The sequence below is a fragment of the Triturus cristatus genome, chromosome 10 (assembly GCF_964204655.1).
Source record: "Triturus cristatus chromosome 10, aTriCri1.1, whole genome shotgun sequence".
Lineage (NCBI taxonomy): Eukaryota > Metazoa > Chordata > Amphibia > Caudata > Salamandridae > Triturus > Triturus cristatus.
This window is the reverse complement of record NC_140593.1, coordinates 605,351,821-605,376,325: the sequence shown is the minus strand read 5'-3', so window position 1 is coordinate 605,376,325 and position 24,505 is coordinate 605,351,821. Positions and strand designations below refer to the sequence as shown.

Sequence of the window (24,505 nt, the reverse complement as noted above, 5' to 3'; positions counted from 1 at the left end):
GTTTTCAGAGTTTCATAAACCCAGCATTCATTGTGCTGTTAGCGATATTGCCTGAATTGGTCAATTGTCAGCTATGTTTTACAAGTTTACAAAATTGACTTGTCAGCTATGTTTTACAATTTTAGAAAATCAACTACTTCATTTTAAAAAATTGCTTGTTTCACACGTAAATCCAAAGTAAACTCGACGCACATATTTTGTGTATTGAGTCATTCATACATGAAAACCATTGGAATGTGAATAATGTTTTCTTATGTCAATTGTAATGGTTCAGTACCCTTTTACAATAGACAGTATTACTTCTTGTTCATAGTGATTCAACACAAACTCATGATTATTCATGCACAATTTCAATAATTCATACTCTCCAATAAGTGTATTTTGAAGAAAATTATTTATTCTTATTCTTTTTAAAACGAATAGCCACAGTAGCCAACGTTTTTCGTCCTGATGGACTTCTTCAGCGTTCTATTTCAAAACTGTTCTTTTTGGAGACTATACACTCATGTATGTTTAGTCAATTTCAATGAAAGAGCTTATCCATTAGATCCTCTGGTATACATACGTTTTCACAGGGGACCACCTTGTATTTCACACAAAAGACGGCGTCATAACTCACCGGTGTGTTTCTCATGCCCTTATCTCCACTATTAGCCTCCTTCCTCCAGTCGTCTAGAGAATATGAATTATTGAAATTGTGCATGAAACATCACGAGTTTGTGTTGAATCACTATGAACAAGAAGTAACACTGTCTATTGAAAAAAAGGTGCTTAAGCATTACAATTGTTGTGTTGGAAATTTCTTCTATTGAAAGTTGAAAGGGGTTGAACTTTCGGTTCTGTGCACATTACAAACATCTACATATTTTTCCTACAGTAAGGTTGAGTGTGTTAGGATATTGCCTCAACCTCTTTTGTATATCCGTTTTAAATGCTTTCTTATGTGTAGCAAGAAGTCTAACACCAAGCTTTCCCTCTCTCACAGAAGGCAATCATACAGTCTTCCATATCTCGCAGAACAGATCTAACAGGGCAGACTAGCACTAGCTTTCATTGCTCAAAGAAGATACACAGATAAGGCAGGAGTGACATGTAGGTTACAGGCAGATCTCTGGAATGAGAGCTTAAATTACTAAGGCAGTGGTCAAAATGGGAGGGATCTGTAGGGTACATTGTTACCATACTTTTTTATTCTACGCAAAACAGTTCCCTTACTTTTTGAGAAAGGACAACCATCCCGGAACGGTTAATTCCAAGAGTCGAAACGGTTCAGCGTTAAGTGTAAGGCAGGGAGTCTCTAGTGCTGTGAACGTGAGGGAGGAGCAAACAGTTAAACAAGCCTTCTTGTCAGGGTGTCTTCTTGCCAAAAAGAAATGCAAATGAGCAATCGGTCAATCTGCAAATGTTACAGGTGCTTTTTGAGGGGGGGGTTGGGTAGAGTTTTATATAGCGCGAACTAGACCCGAAGGAATCAGAGGGCTTTACATAAGCACCAGTTGTGTTACAGACGGACATACTCTTTTTTGTTTGGCACAGGGAGATTAAGTGGTTTGCCCAAAATCACAGGATGCTGAGCGTCCCGGCCGAGGGTCGAACTTGGTTCCCCAGCTCCGACGTCGACCGCTCTAGCCATTAGGCCACATCCTTGGAAGCCTGTATTGGCTTTAATTGATGGAATCACTTAAAAAGATTCTTAATGACATAGATTTATTATTTTTAAGTGGTATTGCACGGGAGTTACCAGCTGAGCTGTTAAGCGTTTGCTTTTAAACGCCCGATATAAAAAAAGAATTGCACTACTACCAGTTGGGGTATTACTAAAAACTATTTGACATAGTCACAAGGGCATTGCACCAACGGAGCACCACTTTCTGCAACGCTCTGGTGAAGCTGTGCCCAGCTCCATATTTATAAAGCGGCACTAAGCCACTTTGCATGGCTTAACACCGCCTTGTAAATATGGTCCTCCTCAAAGCAGTTTTCTGAGGCAAAGGAGCGTGCAAAAGGTTCAACTTAGCACCCATTGCTTTTTGACGCTGCTCCAGATTTACAAGGATCTGTACATCTGAGGCAGCACCAAAAACGTACGGCTCCCCAGGGGTGGCGTAAGAGTGGTGCAACGAGGAGAAATAATTTTATTTCTCCTCGTTTTCAGCTCTATGTGTGCTGTATTTTGCAGCACACATAGAAGCAGTAAAAAGCCACTGATCATTGTTTGTGTGCACAACAATCATCCCTGCAACCTAGGCACACTTGCACCATAGTGCAAGGATGCCTGCGATGGTGCAAGGCTACTTTTTTTGCGCCAGCGCAGGGGTGAGTACAGGAATGCGCCCTATTGTTGTAAATATGATGTATTTCATCACTTAGAAATCGACCCAGCTCAGTGCAATAAAATTGTAAGCAGGCACCGCGCTGCACCCTTTTCTCGTAAATACGCCCCTATATTTTGAAAGCACATTATCTAAAAATCTTTACGCACATTTTGTAGCAGCCTACCTCATACTGTGTGTAATGCAAGTTTCAAATAATGACTTACAACTTCACAGTGCTTTCTGTCACTAACTGGGACCTCGTATCACTAAACAAACACAAGTCACTATACTCCACTGGATCAACTAGGAATCATTTCCCACTGTTTAACTTAACTTGCATTTATTTATATTTTAGGCGAGTTATTTTGTATGTAGTTACTTCAAGGGGAAAGACTGGGGGGGGGGGGGAGACTAATTTGGGGGAGTTTGCCATGCTTTTCACCCCGCCCCCATGGTCACCAGCATCACACTTATTTTTAATGCACTTCGACTGCTGCACTGAGGTGAATGCATATAGGTGGATGAGTGTGTGAATATGCACGTTCTGATACCATTCTTGCTTAGGTGACATTTCAACGCAGTATCCTGAAAGTCCTGTTGCAGGTACTTGGAGACCTGCTGTTTGTGTTGATTCATTGGTGTTCCAAGCATTAAGAACTAGCAGTCACCAAGTAGGTCAGTGTTATTTGGAGCAGCCTTCCCACAGCGTAACTAACTATGCTCTCTCTAGGCAGGCAGACAGGTGCCAACCTTTACAAACAATGTTTTGCATGCATGTGCACTAGGCACTGTGCCATCCTGGGCTCGCTGCTACACCTGTTAAAAATGTGGAGGTACGCCAGCACGTGTGCTTAGTTAACAATTTGGTGCCTTTTGAAACGATTTTTATCTTCAGTTGAATCAACTATACCAACACATAAAATAAAGAGTAGTAAATGCATGCCTGCAACCGGACACAGAGTCAACCTGAAGTAAATCTATATGGCAACTCGACCCTTGCACCCCAATTCTTCAGTAGCATCAGCTGCCATTTTTTTTCATCCCCTTACCACACTAACTGGTATCACACTTGCTCCCGCGGTTCAGAGAATAATATTACATAATTTTCACTAACTTAAAAACAACCATGTCCCTCGACCTCACATAGTTCACTAATCGTGGCACTCGCTTAGGCTAAGGAGGAACTAAGTGCCACTCAATTTCCCTCGATACCCGGAACTCAGACACATACACCTCGTAGAGGAAAGATTCCTACACACCTCTAACAAATTGGTGCACCAAGAACCACTTTCAATGCCATGATCAGTTCCATTTTTATGAAACATCTTTTGTAGCTTATCTTGTACCTCTCTAACTTAGAAAATCAGTAGCACATCTGCTATCCGCACCACCTCTTTATAAACCTTACCCTTCACGGACTACCCCAAAGACCACAGCAGCTACGCTCAGAAGCCAGTAGGACATCCACACTCATGCACCTGTGCTATAGGAAGCAACATACATTTAAACGCTGGTGTCTCCTGTTCCGCGACAACAGCTTATAACAAAGTCCCAAAGTGCACACCACATATTGAGTTGTCTGTAGAAGCACCTATCCAATCCGGTCACACCGTAGAACGAGATTATGTTCCTTCAGAAGAACCTCTCATACATCTGTGCAATAACCGGCGCCTTTTGTGTCTGCTCTTTATATTCTGTTGAAAAGCTCAAAGCATCACACAGGGTTTCAGGTGCACTTACATTTTTTCTCAGGGCCAGACGCATGTTATGCTGCTGTAGATAAATAATGGTACTAATTACTACGTCAGAGCCAGGGGGACTGGCATATTTCAAGTTTCTTTTCTCTACATACTGTTAAAAATATGGCTTCAATGTAACATATTTGAAACAGACTGTGGCCAAAAGCAACAAAGGATCAGACTGGCAAATGGGTCAAAGGTAGGTAGGCCTACCGGACACTTATGTTAGGTATTTTCTTGTGGCGTGGACATTGTCCACTCCGTGCCTGTACCGCGTCCCCAATCCACGGTCACTCACTTGAGGTGGTCCAGAGAGTGGATACTGCGGGACGAGCGCCCAGGGCCGCCGCCTGCGCCCCAACTCCGTGACCTTCCGAACATTTCGGACACCTCCGGATCCGGTTACTGCATGCCCTGGGACAGGAAAAAGAGCAGGCCAGCGCTGCTCTGTGAGGTGACTTGGTTTTTCCTGCAACAGCGACACGGAGCAGGAGCGTCCATAGGAAAGCCTAAGCCAAACACTGCCTGAACTACAAATCCCGGCATGCATTGTACCTAGACCTGCGCAACAGAAACCTTGTCGCTAAGTGACACAAAGAGGCTGCACAACAGTGTCTGCAGCGGCCGTCACACAATATTTACGGCCATCTTGGAACTGACTTTAACTCGACTATGTCCGTCTTCTATATCAATTTTGACGTTGAGAGACGAGTGATACGATTGACCTGAAATCATGTGTGGCGGACATTTGGATAATGAAACCATAATTCAATAAGCAGTAAGTCAGGATCATCTAATCTAAAATTACATTAAGGGAGTTCAATTTGTATCCATATTATAGGAATATTTGGTCTTAATTTGTTATAGTTTATATATTAACATGACAAAAATATTTGGCAAATAAATGTTGTAAGAACGTTTTCCTGTATGATAAATTAACCTTTTTATAATGTTTCTCTTGTCCTTACCTTGGATCCTTTTTTGTTTTATACGCGGTCATACTCTCCTATATAGAGCGTTAGATGGTATACCTTTGTAATATGGCAGCTTGATACATGTAGCCATCGTTTGCTTTTGCGTCCAATTAGGTGCAAGTAAGATCCTCCCCCTGTTTTCTCCCGCAGACTGCTCAGAGTGGTATCCGCAGACTCAGAAACTGCGGGTCTGGGGAAGCGGTTAAAGAAGGGTGCTTAGAAGACATGCGAGGAAGCAGTGGGCTCCGCTGTGACCACGGTATGTACAGTGACCCGACTGCCTCACAGCACTGCAGAAATTGTGGGAGTGCCCCTCTGCCTGGAAAGTGGTGTTGAAGAACCCATGATTTGCAAACCCTAATAGGCTTCATGATGTGCGAACAGTAATCATATACCGTTTAATGATAAGACCCTTTCTGGGTGAGGGGCCAGGCCTAAATTGGCTCATATGCTACTAAATCATGATGCAGTAACTGGATTTGTAGGTTAAGTGTGAGGCGATCACGTTACCAGCGTCTGCCCTGCATCGGACAGAGCTGGATTATGTTATTGTAAGGAAGAATTATAGCTTACTTATCACAAAAAGGCTGCATCATACAATATCCTACATAGTTAAGGCATATAATTCAGCGATTTTGTGCGCCTAACAATTTTGATGGTATTCTAATAGTAGTAAGAGAACTTAAAATAGTTCTTGGAGAGTTGTGTTTCGTCTAGTCACTGTTTTGACTCCCAAAGTAGCATACAGAATTACTGCGAGTGCTGTAAAGCACATCGTGTAACATGAAGATCATAGATTTGTATTTTATATAGATGGGTAAGTGGGCTACTGCTTTTGACACTGCGATAATTTTGTTATTTCTGCTTCATAAGTTGAAATTGTTCTAATATAGCACAGTGATTTATTTACTAACATTACCGAGCTGCCATGCAAACTGTAAGTCATGGGTTTAGATCCTTTAAACCTTCTTTGTCTTATGTTACATTTCGTGGACATTTATTTACACACACACTGTGACACACATGCTTTATTGCGTCTCTGTGTTTGATGAACAGCGCTGTGACACCTTACACTGAGATTAGTAGCACTATAAAATTATTACGTTAAAAAAGGTGTCTCTTAAATCATTACGGTGTAATAATTCATACGCACAGATATAGCTTGCATTCTTACAGTTCATGCACATCTCTTACATAGGGGCATATCAACAACAACCGGCGATAATTATCTCTAAGCGCACTTAGCGCTAGGATAATTATCGCCGGCTAGCGTGAATTTTTATCGCTGAGATAGCGTGCTATTAGCAACGCTTATCTCAATAGCGATAAAAATCCTCACGCTAACAGGCTAACGTGAGATTATCGCTGGAAACCCAGCGATAATCTCACGTTACCTTGTTGATAGGGACAGGCAAACTTAGCCATGATATCCTCCTTCCATAGGATATCATGGCTAAGTCTGAAAAATACCAGACGTAAAAAAGCAGCGTTAACCGCAGTTAGCGCTGCTTTTTTTGTCTCTAACAGGGTTAGCGACATTCTTGATAATAGGAGAAATGTCGCTTAGCGACATTTCTCCTTTTATTTTACTCTGGAACGCCCCCTTTGCATCTCATTAGAGATGCAAGGGGAAGCGTAGAGTAAAAGGGTGCTAACATGCAAATTTGCATGTTAGCACCCTGTTGTTGATAGGGCGCTAGTTTTATCTCTCCGTTTTTGGCTTTTAAAGCCAAAAAAGCAGAGATAAAGCCCTTGTTGATATACCCCATAGTGTATTGAACAAAGTCAAAAAGCTGCCTCCAAGTCATACTTTCCCTAAAGTACTTGTGAAGTGATAAACTGTGTGCCTTTGTTTCTTGGCATCTAGGTGTTATGCTCCAGATGGCTCCCAGCCTAAATGATAGATGATCAAAAGAAGGGCTGATGACCCTTTAAAACTGACCTTTGTTTTAGGCCCGGTTGGAAGTTAATTAAGAAAGCCCCCTCGTTACCTGCAGGTTGCTGCTCCGAACAGAATTCAGACAATGTGAGGGCACTGGTGAATTACGTCCCCATGTCTCAAAAAGACACTAATTCAGCATGTTTTTCAGAAATAGCTGCCAGACCGGATCCAGCTAAATCCCCCAACTTTCCAGCACTACCTTCAAGTAATGAAGCGGCTCATGTCTTTGTTGCTCTTCAACTAGCCATGGGCCTGTATTGCTGGTTGCATTGTTACCTTGCCTCCTCCTGAGTTCCTTTTTATTTTTATTTATTATATGTTTCACTTAGACAAGGATTGTGCTGATCCTGGGTATTCTAAAATAATATTTTAAAATAAAAGTAACCAAATAACTGATTTTTTAATCTTACCATGTCCTGTGCACAGTTTCTTGCTCTGTGCGGTCTTAATGTTGTTAATTTCTTTACCATTGATTAATATGTGGTTTTGTGGTGTAGTGTTATGTAATTTATAGTGTGACTTCTATCCCAGAAGAGACAAAGAAACACTTTGCAGAACTGGTAGCAGACTAGTCCATGGGAACATTACAACATTATTGATTTAGGTTTATGTTTAAAGTGGTGGATGACATGTATGCACTATTTAGAGTGTATACCTCTTCCATACACTTTAAATATGATAGACAGCACATCAGCTGCTTTTTTGGCAGATGTTCTACAGCCACCTAACTCTAAATAAGACCCTTGGTCATGCATACCGACATGACTAGATTTCTTACTACTTGGTCCCTGAAACGTTTGGTTTTACAAAGGTGAGGGGATTCAAGTGAGGTAGATTTACCTCTCTTGCAAAACTGCATTGCTTCCTTGCTTTAATATCTTCCTCAAACTTAGACATTCGCATGTCCATATAATTCCAGAGTTCTCTCATTTTCTGTTCTTCAGTTGACTTGGCTATCACTTCTTCCAATTCCTTTGTTACAGAATAACTTCCTTGTCACTTCAAGCACATTTCACCAACATTTCAGTCATCCACTTTGAGAACACTGCTCTCACACCCGTAGATTTGGATTCATAAACAAAGAGATAAAAAAAATTCTATGGCCCTTGGTGCCCTCCCTACATTGATATGTTTTTGAAGAGAGAGAGTGCCTCTTGCTACTGAAATTCATCCATTTTACTATGTGCATATTTGAGGCTGGTCTCAAATTGGCCTATTCGTCATAGAGAGAACAAACCTGTGATTCAGTTCAAATGTTTGCATTTGATTTTAATATTGATTTTACATATTTCCCTTAGACAGAATGATGTATAGCTTGTAAAGGAGGAGTGATTCTGTTGAAAGGAATCTGTGTGCAAGATCCTCTTTGGAGGGCAGTAGGTATGACGCTTGAAGAAACAAATATAGCTTCTTTCATTCCAAAGGCTCAGCAAATTACTTTATAAGTGACACTGGTCTAAGCTTATATCATCTGTCCTTTTTTAGGTCTGGGATTATGTTATGTTACGGGGTTTTATATAGCGCATAGCTGCCCCAGCAAAGGGGTGTCCCAGCGCTAACCAGCAAAGAAGAGGGACCTTTGCAGCGGAAGCTCGACAAGATGGCGGCCGGTCAGCCGGCCGAGTGAGCTGGGGTCGGAGTGCTCTCCTGGACGACTCCTCCCGTCTTTGATGTTTTGCTGAGGCCTACCGGTTTTCCCTGTCGGAATGGTCTGGCACTGGGTGCTGCTGCTACGGAAGGATTTTCAGCGGTCGTGCCGTGTGACCTGGGCGGGTCTTCTTGGTGCTGTGGTGCTTTTTGGGCGTCCTCCTCGTATTGGCTCTGGAATGGCGCCGAAGACAACGCCAAGGAATGCCAGGACTCGCGGACCTCTGGGGGGCATCAGCGGTCCTGCAAGGGAAGGCAAAGATGTGTTACCTGCGGTCGGCGGGCGGAGCGGCTCAATGCCTGAATTAGCACCGAACTGAGGGAAGCAGACGGTTCATTCCCTTTTTAAAGCACAGATATCGAAAAGCAGAAAAACGAGGGATCTGCAGCCTGGAGAGATTGAGCCTGACAAAAAGGAAAATGTATCTGTCTCTTTTACCGGGGGCCCGGATACCGCAATGGTTGATCCTAGTTCAGGTAGTAGCCTCTTACCTGCTTCAATTGCGCGCTGTTGAAGGATGAAATAGAGCAATTGACTGCTTCTGGGTGCAATGGCAAAAGTTGTGGCACTATTAGTGTGGTAGCAACCCCAGGAATGGAAAGTGAAGTCAGCGAGTGTAATGAGGAAGCTAACGCACCTGGTAGGTGCATTATGGGAATTGCAGTCCCCTCGATGGCCAGACAGGGGGATGGAAAAACTAATGGCAACACTAACCTTTGCAGTAAGACTGGTACTAATGAAGGTAACTTACAAGGGGTTTATCAACCTGAAAGCGTCTCGGAACTCGGCAAAGAATATGAAGCGGGTGAAGAAGGAAGCTTGAGTAAAGATTGGGTTGATGAAGACAGCGATACAGCAGGTTGGCTTGATGAGGGGGGGGAATATGGAAGATAAGTCCTTTTCTAGGTCAGGAACTGTGCGGAAAATAAAAAATCTGTGGAATCCTGATGAACCCTTGCAAAGTAAGGTGCAGGATCCCGTGGGTGCATTGGCATGGGATTAATCTTTTACGGCCCAAGTCGGTAATGATTCGCAGGCTGAAAAAGTGACACCGCTGCAGCGATCGCAAGCTCAAGCCACGATATCCCCAAAGAGGTCACATTGGATGCTATTTACCAGATTATTGTGGTCCATCGGGCGGAAACTAGTGCAGAAAGTTCTCGTACTCAACTGGCCTGCCGCAAGCTGCAAAATTCTATTAGAAGGGTAGCTAAGGCCTGCCCAGATATAGCAGCTAGGACCGGAGAGGCTGAGGAGAGAATTTCAAAGCTTGAAGATGACCTAGCTGCGCAGAAGGGCATTACGGAAACAATTAGAGGGCAGAAGGACGATATAGCCTGCAAACTTTCTGATTTGGAAAACCGGTTGAGAAGGAACAATCTCCGAATTCTTGGTATACCAGAGGGTTCAGAAGGTGTGGACTCCAGGCAGTTCGTTGTAGAACTTTTTACAGAGGCGTTTCCTGAAATAAAACACTGGGAGTGGAAGGTTGAAATACAGCGAGCTCACCATTATCCTTTTAGGCAGCGCCAGCATTCAGGACAGGCCAATGTGCAACCCAGCACAATCTTGATTTCATTCAATAATTTTTTAGCCCGAGAGGCAGTGTTCAATTTGGCCAGACCCAATAGGAAAAGAATTAGGAAGGGGTGCAAATTTTTTGTAAGTTCAGATTTTTGCCAGGCTATGGTTGAGCGAAGGTGGCAGCTACGCTCGCTGATGCCTCTGTTTCAGGCAAAAGGGGCACAAGTGTTCCTGCTCAACCCAGCTAAGTTAAAAGTTCTGTTTCAGAGGCAGATGAAATTCTTCGTATCCGAGATCCAGGCAAAATAATTCCTGCTTTCAATTCAGAAGGCCAAATAGGAAGTGATACATCTCCCCTGAGCGATGCAATAATTTCTGAGTTTACTGTTTTTGTGCTGGTTTGGTCTTAAGCTTAGCCATATTTTGACTTTAGCTGATCACAATATGTATATTATGATTGTTTTTCTTTTTGTTTTTTGTGTTTAAGGGAGGGTAAGTCCCAGGGGGGCTCCTAGCTCCTCATCTCTAGGGACCCTTGGTCCTTTTGCCGTGTATAGTGGGTGGAGGGAGGGGGAGGGTGGGTAGGGTTCCTGGGATTAGGGATGGAGAAGGGGGGAAGGGGTCCGGGGAGGGAGCGGATTGGAGAGGTAGGGGAGGGTGGGGGGTGAGTGATGATTTTTTTGATGTCAGAGATATGAACAAACTACAGCTGAAGGAAGCCATGCTTTATTATGTAATGCTTTTTTTATTTTTATATCCGATTTATAAGAATGTTGAAATTGTCAGAATTTGTACTCGGGGCTCTTTTGGAAAATTGATAAGTAATATATGCTGTGGTGTCCGAAAAGCCTTCATAAGGGTACTGGGCCTTCTTGTAGGGATTTTTGTAAAGAATAATAGCTAGCATTCGCATAGCTACTTTAAATATTTGTGGCCTCAATGATGGGAGCAAAAGAAGAAGAGTGCAAGAAGACCTTAAATTTCTATGAGCGAATCTAGTCTGTATGCAAGAGACGCAAATAGCCTGCAAAGATTTTAAAATACTTGACACTATAGGGTTTAAACGGATTGCACATACAACTCAGGATTGTAGGACCAAGGGAGTTGCAGTGTTGTGTAAAGATGGAAGCATTACCTGTGAGAAAAAGATTGTTGATAAGCTTGGAAGGTGGATAATTATGGAAGTTAAGTACGGGACTGGGATATTTACTCTATGTTCAGTATATGCTCCTGTTTTAGATGATCCTTCTATTTTGGCCTATTTATCTACGGAGCTCCCCTCTTGGCCCTCTCCCTATTTGGTATGTGGGGATCTAAATGTGAACGGGTCTAGGGGGACGGATAGGGTAGCAAGTACAAACTTCAAGCCGCAAGTATGTAAGGCACTAAAAGATTTATTAAGAGATATAGGCCTGATTGATGCATGGCCTAATCTGAGGGGCACCGATCCGGGGTTTACCTATTACTCAGCTCCCCATCAAAAACTTGCCAGGCTGGATTATTTTTTGGTGTCACCGTCCCTTCTAAAGGAAGCTAGAATAGAAATATTTCGCAGGGTAATGTCTGATCATAACCCTGTAGTATTTGAATTTTCTTCAGTTGGGGTAGTAATGTCACGGAAAAAATGGGCGTTTGAAAGGGCGTTTCTTCTCGACCAAGAGTATACAAACCATATGAGAGGGTGGATATGTGAATATTTTAGATTTAATAAAGACAGTGCAACCCCATGAATGGTATGGGATGCGTTTAAAGTTTCAGTGAGAGGGGAGACCCTGAGGTTTAGTATTAATAAACAAAAGAAATGTTCTAATCAAAGTAAATGCTACTATCAGAAATTAGCTTGTTTGGAGACTGAATTAATCTCTGGGGTGAATAATGGCAGCGATCTATCTACAATTTCAGATTCAATTATGGTAACTAAAGCTGCCCTAAATGATTTTTATATAGGCAAACTGGCCGGCAAGTATCTTGTTAAAAAGCAGCAGTGCTATGAATATAGCGAGGCAGTAGGTCGACTGTTGGCAGTTGGGTCCAGACAACAGATTTCGTCTGGCTATATTAAACAAATTAAGAATATGCAGGGGGACATACTGTCTGACGACGGCGAGATTAGAGAAGCCTTTAAAGAATATTACGGGGTACTTTACACTGCAGCAGCCCCTCCTGTCGAAAATGAGATTATGTATGATCCAGATTTTTTACCCAAGGTGAAGCTATCGCAAGAGGATGCCCTTTTTTTGGGCAGTGAAATATCTCAGGAAGAACTTCAGAAGGCATTGTATGATCTCCCGTCGGCCAAAGCCACAGGCACGGATGCTATACCACTGGAGTTTTATAAAACCTTCTTTAACGAGATTGCTCAAGAGATTCTGGTTTTGTTCAAAATAATCAAAGGGGGGGCTATTCCTCCGGCCTCATGGGGGACGGCAAACATTATTTTTTTAAAGATAGGTAAGGATTCTTTGAACATGGGGTCCTATAGACCAATAACATTATTAAAAAGCGATGCTAAATTATACTCCAAGATCCTCGCTTCACGTCTGAATAAGGTTATGCAGTATTTAGTATCAGAATGGCAGCATGGATTTATCCAGGGCATGGGGACTGAAGATCATATTAGGTGGCTCATCTCTTTATTCGATGCCTCAGATGTATTAAGATTACCCATGGCAGTAGCCTTTTTAGATGCCGAAAAGGCGTTTGACCGCTTGTCTTGGAGTTATCTATGGAGATGTATGGAAGCTAATAATTTAGGTGTGGGGTTCATTAAGGCGATACAGGCTCTGTACTATAAACCTACAGCACAGGTTCAGGTCATGGGTGGTGTTTCAAAGCCTTTCGCGATTACAATAGGCACAAGACAGGAGTGTCCATCTTCCCCCTTGCTGTATGTGCTATATATGGACCCCTTTCTCAGGCGTCTCGAAGCCTCAGTTAACATCTCCCCTTTTAGTTTATATGGTAGAGACACAAAACTATTGATGCCGATGATGTGGCTGTTATTACTTCTAAGTTAGGGAACACTTTGAGGTTGAGACATTGGCTGAGCAATTTGGGTCGTTTTCTGGGTATCGCCTTAATACGGAAAAGACTCAGATTTTGGTCAATAAGCATGTGTCTTTTTTTGATAGTAGGATTGTGGAAGAGGCTGTATATCTGGGCATACGAGTAAGAGCTAAGATTGAGGATGTGGTGGAGGCAAACCTTACCCCTATAATAGGTCAAATTAAGAGGGATATGGGCCGCTGGAACAATTTAAAATTATCTATAATCGGCAGATGCAACTTGATTAAAATGGTGATTCTGTATTAATAAACAAAAGAAATGTTCTAATCAAAGTAAATGCTACTATCAGAAATTAGCTTGTTTGGAGACTGAATTAATCTCTGGGGTGAATAATGGCAGCGATCTATCTACAATTTCAGATTCAATTATGGTAACTAAAGCTGCCCTAAATGATTTTTATATAGGCAAACTGGCCGGCAAGTATCTTGTTAAAAAGCAGCAGTGCTATGAATATAGCGAGGCAGTAGGTCGACTGTTGGCAGTTGGGTCCAGACAACAGATTTCGTCTGGCTATATTAAACAAATTAAGAATATGCAGGGGGACATACTGTCTGACGACGGCGAGATTAGAGAAGCCTTTAAAGAATATTACGGGGTACTTTACACTGCAGCAGCCCCTCCTGTCGAAAATGAGATTATGTATGATCCAGATTTTTTACCCAAGGTGAAGCTATCGCAAGAGGATGCCCTTTTTTTGGGCAGTGAAATATCTCAGGAAGAACTTCAGAAGGCATTGTATGATCTCCCGTCGGCCAAAGCCACAGGCACGGATGCTATACCACTGGAGTTTTATAAAACCTTCTTTAACGAGATTGCTCAAGAGATTCTGGTTTTGTTCAAAATAATCAAAGGGGGGGCTATTCCTCCGGCCTCATGGGGGACGGCAAACATTATTTTTTTAAAGATAGGTAAGGATTCTTTGAACATGGGGTCCTATAGACCAATAACATTATTAAAAAGCGATGCTAAATTATACTCCAAGATCCTCGCTTCACGTCTGAATAAGGTTATGCAGTATTTAGTATCAGAATGGCAGCATGGATTTATCCAGGGCATGGGGACTGAAGATCATATTAGGTGGCTCATCTCTTTATTCGATGCCTCAGATGTATTAAGATTACCCATGGCAGTAGCCTTTTTAGATGCCGAAAAGGCGTTTGACCGCTTGTCTTGGAGTTATCTATGGAGATGTATGGAAGCTAATAATTTAGGTGTGGGGTTCATTAAGGCGATACAGGCTCTGTACTATAAACCTACAGCACAGGTTCAGGTCATGGGTGGTGTTTCAAAGCCTTTCGCGATTACAATAGGCACAAGACAGGAGTGTCCATCTTCCCCCTTGCTGTATGTGCTATATATGGACCCCTTTCTCAGGCGTCTCGAAGCCTCAGTTAACATCTCCCCTTTTAGTTTATATGGTAGAGACACAAAACTATTGATGCCGATGATGTGGCTGTTATTACTTCTAAGTTAGGGAACACTTTGAGGTTGAGACATTGGCTGAGCAATTTGGGTCGTTTTCTGGGTATCGCCTTAATACGGAAAAGACTCAGATTTTGGTCAATAAGCATGTGTCTTTTTTTGATAGTAGGATTGTGGAAGAGGCTGTATATCTGGGCATACGAGTAAGAGCTAAGATTGAGGATGTGGTGGAGGCAAACCTTACCCCTATAATAGGTCAAATTAAGAGGGATATGGGCCGCTGGAACAATTTAAAATTATCTATAATCGGCAGATGCAACTTGATTAAAATGGTGATTCTGCCCAAACTGTTATATATTTTCCGTACAATACCTTTGGAAATACATAATGTATGGTTTGGGCAGATTGAAAGGGAAATAGCCAGATTTATATGGTTGTATAAACAGACACATCGATCAAATATTTTTCTAACTCTTCCTAGGGAAAGGGGCGGCCGTGGCCTACCTAATTTCAGGTTGTATTATCTAGCAGCATCTCCTAAATTATTATTGGCCGCTGTTTGGTGCTGGGGAAAATAGGGCTATCAACTCTAACTACGTGCCCTCTATATTGGAGAATTTGATAGGTTCATGTGCCAATGGCTGCTTGCTCAAAATATGAGCCTAATTATTTTAAAAAGACTCGTTTTAAGACCCTTATTGCAGCCTATCGAAATTGGGCCTGGATTAGAAAGAAAATAGGACTCGGTAGGTTTAGCAGGAATACTCCATTATTGGATAACAATGTAAATGTAAATGTAAAAAGTACTTGTTAAGCGCGGTTGCTGCCCGAAAGCGTCCAAGCGCTGAGTAGAAGCAGGGAATGACTAGGGGGAATCTAGGAGGAGTCGGATTTGGCGAACAATAGGGTCTTTAGATTTTTGCGAAATGAGAGGAGGTCAGGGTTGGATCGAAGTGAGATGGGGAGAGCATTCCAGAGTTTGGCGGTGTTCAAAGAGAACAACCTGCCCCCCGACCTGGCTCGCTTCACTCTGGGAACAACAGCAAGGAACGCCTCCGTCGACCGAAGGTTCCTGTTAGGTTGGTAAGGAATGATAAGGTCAGAGTTGATGGCTGGGGCTGTTTTCCAGAAGGCGCGGTGCGCCAAGCACAGCGCCTTGAAGGTAATTCTCTGCCTCACTGGCAACCAATGGAGAGTTTTCAGAGCAGGTCTGGCTGAGTGAGTGCGCGAGATTTCCAGCAATGTGCGGGCTGCACAGTTTTGAACGACCTGCAGTTTTCGGAGGGTTATCTCCGGTGCCCCTACATATAAGGCATTGTTCGAATCCAGACGAGACTGAATGAGGCCTTGTACCGCCACCTTTTTAGCCTCTAGGGGGAGTAGCGGGAGAACCTTCCTCAAGATCCTAAGTAGGCCAAAGCAGGTGGAAGACAGTTTTTTGGCCTGAGTAGAGAAGGAGAGTTTATTATCCAGCCACACCCCCAGGCTTTTGACACTGTCCTTGGGGGTGGGAGGGGAGCCCAGAACACTGGGCCACAGAGAAGTGAAGGGTACGGGAGAGGTAGGGCCTAGGAGCAGAAGCTCCGTCTTATCACCGTTTAGTTTTAGGGAGGAGTTGGTCATCCATCCCTTGACGTCCACTAGGCAATTTAGGAGGTCGGCTGCGGAATGCCTATTGTTCTTCGTGGCCAACGAGACCACAAGCTGGGTGTCGTCGGCATATGACACAATTTTAATGCCATATGGTTCGACAACACCCGCCAGCGGCCTCATGTATATGTTGAACAGTACAGGGCTCAGGGAAGAGCCCTGCGGTACTCCGCAGCTCAGAGGTTTACTCGAGGACACCATCTCTCCGTCGAAGATCTGAAACGACCTCCCAGACAAAAAGGAATCGAACCACCTTAAAGCGTCGCCTGAGACTCCGATGTTATGGAGACGGTCCAGCAGGGTGGTATAGCTGACCGTATCGAAGGCGGCGCTTAGATCAAGGAGGATCACTGCCACTGATCCTCCCTGGTCCAGTATCCTTCGAGTTTCTTCGGTGACGGCTAGCAAGGCGGTTTCAGTACCATGCTTTGGTCTAAAGCCTGTCTGGGATGTGTGTAGTAGAGAGTGGTCCTCCAGAAACTGGACCAGCTGCGCGTTTATATGCCTCTCTAACACCTTGCTGGCCCAAGGGAGAAGTGAAATGGGACGGTAGCTGGAATAGTCGTCTGGGTCCAGGCTGGGCTTCTTCAGCAGCGCCCGTACCATGGCCTGCTTCCAAGCTGTGGGGACTGAGCATGCGGAAATAGAAGTATTTAGAAGATCCCGGATGACAGGCAGAGTGGCTGGGCTTGCCTGCATTAGAACTTCTGGAGGGGCGGGATCACGGGGGGAGCCAGATTTTACTTGTCGTGCCACCTTGCTTAAAGTGTCAAGGTCCAGAGGAAGAAAGTGCTCAAGGGAAGGTTGATCTGGGTGCCGAGGTGCTTTAGGTGGGGAAGAGTGAAGTATATCCAGAGTTATGTCTGAGGTGGGGAAGGTGGAGTAAATTTTTGTGACTTTATTATGAAAGAAATCCGCAAGCTCGTTGCATTGATCCTTGGTTTTGTTGGATGGGGGTGCCGTGTTGGCGATGGAACAATGTTTTATGATCTGGAAAATTTCTTTAGGTTTAGATTTAGCTTCTAATATTTTCTCAGAATAATAAGTTGCCTGGGCCGTTCTGATCCCTTCTTTATAGACTTTGATCGCCTCTTTATAGGCGGCCTTTTTGTCTGGAAGGAAGTCTAAGCGCCAGGCTCGCTCTCGTTGCCTGCAGAGGCGTTTTAGTTGTCTTAGAGAGTCAGAAAACCAAGGGGCAGATTTCTGTAGTCTATTCGAAGAGGATTTACGAACCGGGAGGATCGAGTCTAACGAATGGGTGATCCAGTTTTCGTAGTGAGAGTTGGCCACATTAGGATCTGGGCCAAGTGAAGGGTAGGTGGAGTCTAGTTTAAGCAGCCAGGACTCCAATGGAAGTTTAGACCAGTTCCTCCTAGAGGAAACTTGGGGAGGGAGCTGGGGGGTTTTGTGTTTGACCCAGGTGAATGGGACCAAAAAATGGTCCGACCATGGGAGAGGGGTGGGTTGATCAGCAATTAAATCCGGACAGTTACTGAATATGGGGTCGAGTAAATTGCCTTTTTCATGAGTCGGGGCAGCAACCAGTTGGGACAGTTGGAGGGCTTCCAGATCATCTAATAAGTCCAGAGCAATGTGGTCTGAGGGGGAATTAAAATGGAGATTGAGGTCTCCTAAGATCGTGTAGTTAGCGGCAGAGAGAATTCTTCCCGCTATGGTCTCAGGAAGAGACCTATGAAACTCTTTTACAGGCTCCGGGGGGCGGTATATCAAGGTACCAGAAAAGGTGTTGTTGGCGTTGAACTCTATTCAGAATGCTATGCTCTCACATTCAGGAATAGTCTCTGCTGTGGTATGACATCGGTACTGATTCTTCAGAATGATCGCCAGACCTCCGCCTCTCCCTACCGGTCTATCTGCTCTAAGGATATAATATCCTACGGGTAAGGCTTGAACTACGTCTGGTTCAGAGTGTACGGTGAGCCACGTTTCTGTCAGAAATACCGCGTCTGGCTTATGTTCTTCAAGCAGCATGGCAATCTGTGTACTGTGTTTGGGCAAGGAGCGGCAGTTTAACACGTACATACGGTACGTTTGTGTTGTGGCTAACGGGGGTTTGCGGGATGGGTGCTTGCACCCTGGACATTGGGCGGGTAGCTCTAACGGCGCGAAAGTGTGGGAGCACTGAGAAGTGACAATCCTACCTATACTGTGTAGGGCCGCCGAGCTGTAAGTCCCACTGTGGATATCATGAGAGCCAAATTTTGTGGCCCCGGGTCCCGGCTGGTCGCGGACGGGCGCAGACGGGCTTGCCTTAGGCGCGCCAACGGCGCGCCCGCTGCGCTCGCCCGCTGCGCGTTCTAAAGTTACACATATTTGTGGGGCCGTAAGGCGGGAAGTGGGCGTGGCCTCAAGGGGGGGCGTGTCCAGCGGCGGAGGCAGCCGGTGCTCGGGTCACGTGAGCGCTAGGTCCGCTCTACCGTGCCCTGAAGTGCGCAGTGTTACACAAGTTTATCACAGTTAAAAAAGGTACGTTTTTAAAAAATTCAGTGCAATAAAGCAAAATGCGACCTCTCCCGGCTTCCGCCTCAGGAGTCTTAGCTTCACTCAGAGCGCTAGCGAATCAGCGCTTTTAAAGGCGGGAAGTGGGCGTGGCCTCAAGGGGGGCGTGTCCAGCGGCGGAGGCAGCCGGTGCTCGGGTCACGTGAGCGCTAGGTCCGCTCTACCGTGCCCTGAAGTGCGCAGTGTTACACAAGTTTATCACAGTTAAAAAAGGTACGTTTTAAAAAAATTCAGTGCAATAAAGCAAAATGCGACCTCTCCCGGCTTCCGCCTCAGGAGTCTTAGCTTCACTCAGAGCGCTAGCGAATCAGCGCTTTTAAAGGCGGGAAGTGGGCGTGGCCTCAAGGGGGCGTGTCCAGCGGCGAAGGCAGCCGGTGCTCGGGTCGCGTGAGCGCTAGGTCCGCTCTATCGTGCCCTGAAGTGCGCAGTGTTACACAAGTTTATCACAGTTAAAATAGGTACGTTTTTAAAAAATTCAGTGCAATAAAGCAAAATGCGACCTCTCCCGGCTTCCGCCTCAGGAGTCTTAGCTTCACTCAGAGCGCTAGCGAATCAGCGCTTTTAAAGGCGGGAAGTGGGCGTGGCCTCAAGGGGGGCGTGTCCAGCGGCGAAGGCAGCCGGTGCTCGGGTCACGTGAGCGCTAGGTCCGCTCTACCGTGCCCTGAAGTGCGCAGTGTTACACAAGTTTATCACAGTTAAAATAGGTACGTTTTTAAAAAATTCAGTGCAATAAAGCAAAATGCGACCTCTCCCGGCTTCCGCCTCAGGAGTCTTAGCTTCACCAGATACCGGCAACCTTGGCAGATGAATATTTACAAAGGTGGGGGAGAGCAGGTGTTTTTAGGATAGGGGATCTAATGGCTGGGGAATATTTGGCTTCCTTTGATATAATTATGGCTATATTTAACATTAATCGTAGGGACATTTTTGAGTTTCTACACATAAGGGAGTTCCTCCTTAAGAAGACTGGTGGGACATCAAGCTTCTCAGTGATTCCATTGTTAGAAGCTCTTACGGGTGTATGTCCCACGTCAATCTCATTGGTGTATAGTATACTTCTTGAGGGGGTAGATGATATTGAAAAGCACTCTATAAAATGGCAGGACAGGCTGGGTGTCGCTGTGTCGTGCTTTACTAAATCTATTGAAATTGCGAATGCAGTGTTATGCACAGCGAGCCTACGGGCCCAACATTTTAAAACTCTTTATGATCTTTAAATTACCCCGGCAAAAATTATCAGGGGCGGCACGGAGGGTATTAATTGTTTCAGGTGCAAAGTGCAAGGTGCGGATATGTGTCATATATTCTCTACGTGCCCCAAGTTAGATATTCTAAGAGGTGAGGTCTCAGGATTTCTGCAGCATGTTTTAAAAAGAGAAATCCAGCTGACTCCCCAGCTTATGCTATTAGGTGTAACTATACCAGAAGATCTATGTAAGGAGTTTTTGTTTATTGCTATGTCTGTGTATTGACTATGCGTTGCCTCAGCCTGGCTAGATCCTCTTCCTCCATCCCTGGGGCAATGGAAAGCTCGCCGTTTACATATCTATAATTTGGAAAAATCATTATATGCACAAAAGGGAAGGAAAGGGAGAGCTTTAGGTCTCAAAATTTGGAGCCCGCCGAATGATTGGGTGGAAGGATTAAGTTAGGGAAAATAAAAAACAGGCTGAATTGGCTGATTAATATTGAATTTTCTTAAGTTTATGTGTAGAAATGTAACTATGCTATGATTAGGAAAAGTGATCCTGTGTTAAATATGTTAATTTTTTCTAAGGTTCTTTACCTTCCTTCTCCTGTATGTTTGTTCGTATAATGAATAAAATAAAATAAAAAATGGGGGGAAAAAAACGGCAAAGAAGAAGGGAGGCTGCTGAAGAGGGCAGATCCTAAGTAGGAGGGAAAAGATGCGTTTTAATGGCCTTGCGAAAAAGCCAGGTAGTAACCCATACTACGGATGTGCACCGGGAGAGAATTCCAAAGGTTAGCCGCCAGGATGCGGAAGGACCGTCCTCCTGCTCCCGCCTTCCTCACCTGAGGGACAACCGCCAAATGCTGGCCCATAGATCGAAGGTGGCGAGAAGGAGTATAGGGTAAGAGCAGGTTTGCCAAAATACTAGGTGAACAAAGATTCATAATTTTGAAGGCAATGCAGAGGGACTTGCACTCGACGCGCCTAGCCACCGGCAACCAATGGAGTCGGCGGATGGTGTTGGTCGTGGAACAGATTCTAGGGAGGCCCAGTAGAATTCTAGCAGCCGCATTTTGGACCCTCTGCAGTCGTAGAGTTTCAGCCTTGTTAACCCCCAGGTACAGAGAGCTGGCATCGTCTAACCGAGACATGATGGTAGCCTGGATGATGACCTGACGAGTGGAAGGATCGAAGAAACCTAGCAGTGGTTTTAGCCCACACAGGATACCAAAACAAGTGCCCACAACTTTTTTGGTGTGGGCCTGAAAACTGAGGGCCGATTCTACCCATACACCCAGATTTTTAACCACCTGTTTGGTGGGGGTGAATGCACATCCCAGGGACTACGGCCACCAGCGCTCGCTCCACAGCTCAGGGTCTTTCCCTACCAGCTAACCCTCAGATTTGCTGGCGTTAAGCTGGGGACAGTTAGCAGACATCTGCTCCGCGACAGCTGCAAGATCGCTCCGAAGCTTAGGGCATCCTGCATGGAGTCGTTGGAGAGTGCCACTACCAGCTGAGTATCATCAGCATATGATACTGCAGTTAGCCCTCTACTCCTGGCCACAGCCACCAACGGTTGGACGTACAGATTGAACAACGTAGGGCTCAATGTTGAGCCCTGTGGAACCCCTAGTTTCACAGTATGTATCTGAGAGGCGAAAGGGGGGGGGGGGGTGACCTGGAAGGTTCTCTCAGCCAGGAAAGAAGCGAACCATCCCAGGACTGGGCCCTCGATTCCAGCCTCCTCCAACCATTGTAGCAGAATCTGGTGAGATACTGTGTCGAACGCGGCGCTGAGATCTAATAAAATCAGCGCTGAAGTGCGTTCAGCATCTAAAGCTGCCCTCAGATGATCGGTCACAGCTAGGAGAGCAGACTTCCTGCTGTGACCCGGACGGAAACCATTCTGAGAAGCATCAAGCACGCTGTTGTTTTCCAGAAATCCTGTCAGAATGGAATTGATGTAGGCCTCAGTGATCTTGGACACCCACGGCAGGAGCGAAATAGGGCAAAAGTTCTCCAGTTTGGCGGGATCCAAAGAAGGTTTTTATAGCAGAGGGACCACCCTGGCTTGTTTCCAAGCCCTAGGAACGACTGCCCTAGACAGGGACATGTTGATCATCTGACACAAAGGTGTAAGGAGCAGAGACAGGGATTTGAGAAAATGTTCAGGCTTGAGCAGATCTGTAGGAGAGCCAGATTTAATCCTACTACAGAACATACGCAACTCCCCCAGGGAGATCGAGGGGAAGACAGCGAGAGTGCAGGTGGTGAGGGATCTCTGAACGGGACCTGAATTCCTCGAGGTGAGAGGGAAGGTCCTGTAGATGTTTTCTACCTTCTTAATAAAGAAGGTGGCAAGATCTTAACACTGCTGTCAGATGTGATCAAAGGCGCTGTTGATGACCCTGCGGCTTTAAGATCTTTTAGTATAGAAAAAATACTTTTAGCGGGGTTGCTGCTGTTCCTAATTTCATCCGCAAAATAGGCCGCCCTGTCCCTCTGGATAGCCCTACGGTAGTTCTTTATAGCTGCCAGATAATGCCCCTTCAAGACCGGGTCATAGTCCCGCCTCCAGGCCTGTTCCGACCTTTTGCATGCTTTCCGCATAGTAGCGAGCTTACTGTTATACCATGGACTGGGCTTACTATTACGATTCTTATACCACTTAGCAGGGATAAGTTGGTCCAGAGGTCGCCAAATCCAGTCAGATAAAGCCTTGTCGGCTGCATCGAGGTCATCAGGCAAGCTGAGAGGGTGCATGTAAAGGAGAGCATGTTATTGATCATTGTTCAATTTGTGCCACGGATGTTTGAAAGATGACTTCTGCACTACCCTCTGAAAAGGCGCTACCCCCGAGAGGGTCATGGGTATCAAATAGTGATCAGACCAACTCATTGGGATAGGTGAATTAACTGTGAGGGCAGAAAGATTAGAGAAAACTGGGTCAAGCAGATGGCCTACAGAATGGGTGCGGCCTGCGACCAGTTAAGTCAGCTGACAAGCAGCAAGAGCTGCTAAAAAGCTACCCATTTCTGCGTCATGTGGACTATCCAAATGCAGGTTCAGGTCCCCAATGATACTAAAATTGGCGGATCTCATAGCCAAAGAGCTAACTACATCAGGAGGGGAGGGGGTAATAGGCTAGGAATTAAAGCCGCATTTTATACAGCAGAACGGACCCTCCACTAAATTACATGAAAGATGATTGCAGAGCTGACCCGTTGCCTGATAGCCTGAAGGTCTCCACAGAGGTAGCATAGCCGACCTCCTGCATAACCTGCAGCATGTCTGGCGTCAGGCGACGACCAGGCGCGGACGGGCGCAGACTGATGCCTTTGGCGCGTCAGCGGCGCATCCACTGTGGCATCCTGTTCAAATGGGGGAGAGCGGCAGAAATTAACCCGCCCCCTCCAGCCCCAGAAGTAAGTCACCAGTAGGCAGGCCAAAGAAGCCAAGTGCATGCCCTCCACCCAAACGGCACACCGCCACGGTGGAACGGGCGGATCCCGTGGCACGAAACAGGTAGGAAACGCGATTTGTGCAAGTGAAATTAAAAATGCGGCGAGATTAGACAAGACCTTTTGATTTTACGAAAATAATGTGTAATATTCTTACTTAAAGCGGCTTTAAGCCACTTCTCTTTATCCATTGGTCTGTTGTTGTGTCATTCACATTTTGCTTCCGCCCACTACAGCATATAGCATTTGGCAATGGGTCTGCTTACTTAAGTTACTGATTAACTTCAATTTGAGAGTCTGCATTTTGCTCTTTCACGAGGAGCACATCCCCACAAAAGGTAGTTCCATTCAGTGTCAGTGTTTTTGTTTTTACCTCGTCATTTCTTTTGTTTTGCCTGTTGTGATAGCATTACACATTGGAAAAGAGCACACAGCACATTCCATCTTTATCAGTTCTTGTCTCCTGCCAAAGCTATTGTAAATTCCTTTCCAATGGACTTTGTGCTATTTCAAAGCATACCATATTGTGTTCCTGAATTTGGTTTTACCAATAGTTCTTTAATAAACTTTGCCCATGAAGAAAAACACATTTTATTGTGTTTAATTTGCAGCACACTAGTAACACTTTTATTTAAACATAGTTGCGGTGTAATTTGGGTTTTATTATCCAATATTGTATACTGTGAACCCTAGTTCTTCCTTCTTTTCATCTTCTTTCTTTTCTCTTTCTTCCATCTGCTATATTTCTTTTCTTTCTTTACTTCTATCTTTTTTCTTTTCTTGCTGTTCTTTCCTTCTTTCCTTTTTGCCTTCATTCTGTCCTTTTTTCCGTCTTTTTTCTTTTTCGTATTCTGTAATTTTTCCTTTCCTTCTTTCATTTTGACCTCTTTCCTTCCCTTCTTTCTAGCTCTCTTTTTGCCTTTTCTTTTGTCATTCCTTATTTACTTCTCTTTTCTTATTTCTTTAATGATTTCTTTCCTTATTTCTTTTTCACTTTCATTCATTCTTTCTTTCCTAATTTCTTTCCATGCTGCCTTCTTCCCTTTTTC

General features: G+C 44.7%; 2 protein-coding genes across 6 annotated transcripts in view; one reads left to right on the top strand and one right to left on the bottom strand.

Moving 5' to 3' along the window:
• Nucleotides 1-4,595, bottom strand: part of CLEC16A (C-type lectin domain containing 16A) — a 645,672-nt gene extending 641,077 nt beyond the window's left edge. For 3 of the 4 annotated variants that reach the window (XM_085632125.1, XM_085632126.1, XM_085632124.1), the window contains exon 1: nucleotides 4,353-4,579. In XM_085632125.1, the coding sequence (XP_085488251.1) occupies nucleotides 4,353-4,435 (83 nt within the window). In that variant the 5' untranslated portion in view covers nucleotides 4,436-4,579. Of the gene's footprint in view, nucleotides 1-4,352 lie in introns of all 4 variants that reach the window. The other variant, XM_085632123.1, reaches the window with a different exon arrangement.
• Nucleotides 4,596-4,728: 133 nt separating this feature from the next.
• The window catches only part of DEXI (Dexi homolog), a 186,747-nt gene continuing 166,970 nt past the window's right edge, over nucleotides 4,729-24,505 (top strand). For both annotated transcript variants that reach the window (XR_014970163.1, XM_085632127.1), the window contains exons 1-2: nucleotides 4,729-4,832; nucleotides 5,179-5,287. The gene's annotated coding sequence lies outside the window, so the exon portion shown is untranslated. The remainder of the gene's footprint in view (nucleotides 4,833-5,178; nucleotides 5,288-24,505) is intronic.